The 5,000-nt window shown below is 30.7% G+C and overlaps 1 protein-coding gene across 3 annotated transcripts in view; it reads right to left on the minus strand.

The window, feature by feature from the left end:
- The window catches only part of LOC137617946 (synaptotagmin-5-like), an 18,049-nt gene that overhangs the window by 3,588 nt on the left and 9,461 nt on the right, over positions 1-5,000 (minus strand). For all 3 annotated transcript variants that reach the window (XM_068347882.1, XM_068347881.1, XM_068347883.1), the window contains exons 4-7: positions 4,190-4,325; positions 2,586-2,723; positions 945-1,148; positions 175-327 (exon numbers count right to left, since the gene is read on the minus strand). In XM_068347882.1, coding sequence (XP_068203983.1) covers positions 175-327; positions 945-1,148; positions 2,586-2,723; positions 4,190-4,325 — 631 coding nt within the window. The remainder of the gene's footprint in view (positions 1-174; positions 328-944; positions 1,149-2,585; positions 2,724-4,189; positions 4,326-5,000) is intronic.

Raw genomic sequence — 5,000 nt, forward strand, 5'->3', positions numbered from 1 at the left:
ATAAGCCCAAGGGACCAACAAGGAAAAATATCCCAGTGAGGAAATGAAACAAGGAAATGAATAAACGATAAAAGAAATAAGGAAACATAAAAATAAAACATTTTAAAAGCATTAAGAACATTAAAAGATATATTCCATATATAAACTATAAAAAAAGATTTATGTTATACTAACTATCTTCGGTTCGCCCAAGGTATAGTTGAGAATCGTCCTATGTTCTATGGATGCCAGATTCTTGATGTCACGAAGCGGCTGGATCACTTCTCCGATGTTAGAGGGGCTGGCCCATTTATCCTGGTCCATGACGATCAGTTTTACAACCAGTTCCTGCAAAAAAAAAAAAAAAAAAAAAAAAAAAAAAAAAAAAAAAAAAAAATTGGTTTAAGAGTCGTTCAATTTTAGGTTCATTGGCAAAACAAAGATAAGGTTCAGGGTCTAGTTAGGGGTCGTGGCATAGCCTGCTTAAAGGAGCAGAAATTAATGGTCTACTGGATATTACATTGTTAAAATAAAAGTAATTTCTCCGTAAAAAATAAACTGTTCTCAGCCGTATTTCAGAAAAATACAGGCGACCGTAATTTTCCCATACTTTGTTATTATCTTTAATGGGTTGGTGACCGTAATATCACTCGTTTACGTCAACATATCCGTTTATAAAACGGTAAATAACTGGCAACATTTATTCCAGGATTTTTACCGTTTTTTACGGCAAATTTTCACAGTTTATGATAGGTCTTTTACGCATCTCGCTCCTCTTTGAATCTTATATAGAAAACGAGAATTGAATCTGATACAGAAAACGAGAATTGGTAAATACCTGACAACATTTATTCCAGGATTTCACCTTTTTTTAAGGTCAATTTTTAACAGTTTAATAGAAATTTACTTTGAAAAAACAAGATTAAACCTTATCAAACATCAACTGAAAATCCACTTTCCAGTACCTTCAGCTGCGTCTTATCAGCATCCATGATGAAGGACTGGTTGAAAGCAGGCGAGCGAGAGTGGCGTATGGTACGCGTCCTGAATACGGACAGAGGAGGTGATTTCAACTTGCGCAAGGATCTGCGTTCTCTGGTTACCACGACTTTGACATACGCATCACAGCTGGTACCCAGGTATTCCTTTCCTGATAGGCCAGATGCTTCCTGGAGAAGGTGATATATTATTATTATTATTATTATTATTATTATTATTAGCTAAATTATAACCCTACAGTGGTTGGAAAAGCAGGAGGCCATAAGCCCAAGGGCTCCAACAGGAAAAAATAGCCCAGTGAGGAAAGAGGAAATAGTGTACGTGACCTGCCAAGAATGGTTGCTAAATGCCTAGATCGATATGTACGCACACGCACATAGATTCAACCCTTCTCATCCCCTCCCCCTTTCCTAACTACAACACGCCATGCCTCCTAGCCAAGAAACCGGGAGAAACCGAGTAGTTATACGTCTGGCAATACGCTGAGCGTGACAGGAAAGAGATATTTATTATATTTATTATAAAGGGGAGATCCTCAGGTATTATAAAAAATGTATTAGGTAAATTTCTCTGTTGCCAGGGATAAGTTTTAGTTAATTTTCATTTGAAATGGACCGTAGTTATAACCTTTGAAATTTGTAAAAAGCAAGATTCCTCTAAACCAGTTTTGAATGAAATAAACAATATCCAAATTTCTTTCCAAACGAAGAACACTCGACAATTTTCTTCGACAAAAGGTAACTGTTTAGTAATTCCCCCTCACCAAGTTTTGAATGAAATAATAATTAATACTTAAATTTTTTTTTTTCAGAGCGGAAACGTTCAACAATACTCTTCAACAAAAGGTTATTGTTTCGATCTATTAAATCTATTTAGAATGTTTTCCATACACAATGAAATTGTGCCCCTACTGAAAATAACCATAGGGTATTTCAGATCGCTTATTTAAAGTAGCCCTACTAGTGATTCTTTTAAAATTTAAAGCCCTCTTCTTTCTATACATTTCCAGAGGAGTATTTTTTAATTAGTCAACTCTTGGGATATTATTTTACGATATATTCGTGGTCTTTAATCATGGAAATAATTTTTATATTCGAGCTTTACAACTTGGTAACTTGGATTCTTTTCATATTCGGGATGTAGCAACTTCGTAACATGGATTCAATTGACGACATCGTTTTACGAAGAAAATGTTAATTTCAATGAGCTAAACCATCCTAGGGAGAAAGTACACTATCAAAAATTTACCGTAAATTAAAAACGGTAAAAATCCTGGAGTAATTGTTGCCTGGCATTTACAGTTTTGAAAACGGATATATTGATGTTAAGAAGTGATATTACGGTCACCAGCCCGTGAAAGATAATAACAAAATAGGGTAAATATTATGGTCGCCTGTATTTTACTGAAATACGACTGGTAACAGTATATTTTTACAGATGATTTCCGATTAAAACTACGGGCTTTTTTAAGTGTATATTAATATTTTACGCATTTTTGTTTACGAATGAAAATATTATTTTCAGTAAACAAAAATATATATAACTGAGACTTAACATAACTGTGATAAAATTTTCAATAAACAAAAATATATACGATTGAGATTTACCAAAACTGTAATGACCAACTTTCCGATGTTGACGTCATGGGTGTTAGCAATATACTGTATACCAAAAGTCAAGTGACTTGCTGGTTCCTCACACACTGGGCTATGAACACCACTCACTGCACTCCCAACAACACTACTCTGTAATGTAGAAATAGAAAGTGACATTTATATAAGTATTTTGTAACATAGATAAAAAGAACTCTATGCAGAGGTCGTTGTAATAAGAAGACAAAATTTTATCTAAGGAACATGAAAAATACTATGTGTATCACTAAGGAAGAGGAAAGGTCACACTATTATTATTATTATTATTATTATTATTATTATTATTATTATTATTATTATTATTATTATTTGTAGTAGTAGTAGTAGTAGTAGTAGTAGTAGTAGTAGTAGTAGTAGTAGTAGTATAATTATTATTATTATTGTTATTATTATTATCATTATTAGAAGCTAAGCTACAACCCTAGTTGGAAAAGAAAGGTGCTATAAGCCCAAGGGCTCCAACAAGGAAAAATAGCCCAGTGAGGAAAGGAAATAAAGAAATATACTGCAAGAGAAGTAATAAACAATCAAAATAAAATAATCTAAGAACAGTAATAACATTGAATTAGATTTTTCATATATAAACTATAAAAAAAAAAATAGGAAGAAGAGAAATAAAGTAGAAAATCATGCCAGATTGTACCCTCAAGCAAGAGAACTCTAATCAAAGACAGTGGAAAACAATATTGACTTGAAAAAAAAATAGTAGCTCAGAGAGCTGTTCTTTCAACTGTCATCTATAAGAACACCAGTATATGGGTAGAGAGATAACAAAGACACTTGACAAAAAGTAAGAGAGAGAAAGAAATAAACTAAATTGATGAAAATCAAAGGAAACAACAATAAAAAAGATAATTATAGAAGTTTATAAAAGACTCTTGATTCAAACAGAACACAGATCAACAAATCTTCTGACTGTCCAAATAGGCTACCAAATAAATACTACAACAACAACAAAAATATATGCATCCATTTCTAGTCCGCTGCAGGACAAAGTCCCCGGGCATATCCTTATTCGTGTCTATGGTTTAGCCATTTTTCATGACCTCGCTGGTCTCTGCTGATTGGTGAGTGCTAGACATTATTCTGATTGCTTGCAGCAAACCAACCCAGTATGGGTGGCCCTGAATAGTAAAAAATTACTGATCATGGCAATATAAAAACCATTGCACCACGTTAAGGTATCCCTACTTAGAATGTAGTATGAAAATTGGTGAAACTTACAAAACTTGTTGTAACAAAGAACATTATTATTATTATTATTATTATTATTATTATTATTATTACATCTAATCTACAACCCTAGTTGGAAAAGCAAGATGCTATAAAGCCAAGGGCTACAACAGGGAAAAAACGCCCAGTGAGGATAGGATATGAGGGAATAAATAAACTACACGTGAAGTAATGAACAATCAAAATAAAATATTTTAAAAAGAGTAACAACATCAAAACAGATATTTCATATATAAACTACAACATTCCCATTTCTGTACACAAATGAATTATATCTAGATTTTAAGTTGTTGCTATCAAATACAATTCCCCTCTTCCCCTCTAACCTGATATGACACTGTAGGTGATGACCTCCCACTATACTCTGACATGGAGGAGTAATTGGAGTCAGCCAGGGAGGAGAGGAGGGAGCTGGTCTCCACACTTGAGGTCGAATGCTTCTCAGAGGCTTTGGACTTGGAGCTGTAGAGAAAAGGGGAGAATAAGATTAGTAATGAACATTTTTGTTTCCGGATAATTGAAGGTTTACTATATTGACACTAGCTTTTTATTAAAGATTTTTTATTCTGTTTTTTGATGCCTTGTAAGTATAATCATTTGCATAATGTATATATATATATATATATATATATATATATATATATATATATATATATATATATATATATATATATATATACATATTCATAGATAATGTATATATACATATATGTACATGTATATGTATATATATGAATATATATATATATATATATATATATATATATATATATATATATATATATATATATATATATATATATATATATAATATATATATATATATATATATATATATATTTATATATATATATATATATATATATATATATATATATATATATATAAATATATATATATATATATATATATTTATATATATATATATATATATATATATATATATATATATATATATATGTATACATATGAATATATATATATATATATATATATATATATATATATATATATATATATATATATATATATATATGATAGAAATTAAAACGCAGTGACTGAAGAAATAATACATAACAGTCCCTGCCTCTTATGCTTTAACTGAACCTTACACACAAATTCAACAGCATTATCTCT

Source organism: Palaemon carinicauda, chromosome 24 (genome assembly GCF_036898095.1).
Source record: "Palaemon carinicauda isolate YSFRI2023 chromosome 24, ASM3689809v2, whole genome shotgun sequence".
NCBI classification, from domain to species: Eukaryota; Metazoa; Arthropoda; class Malacostraca; order Decapoda; family Palaemonidae; genus Palaemon; species Palaemon carinicauda.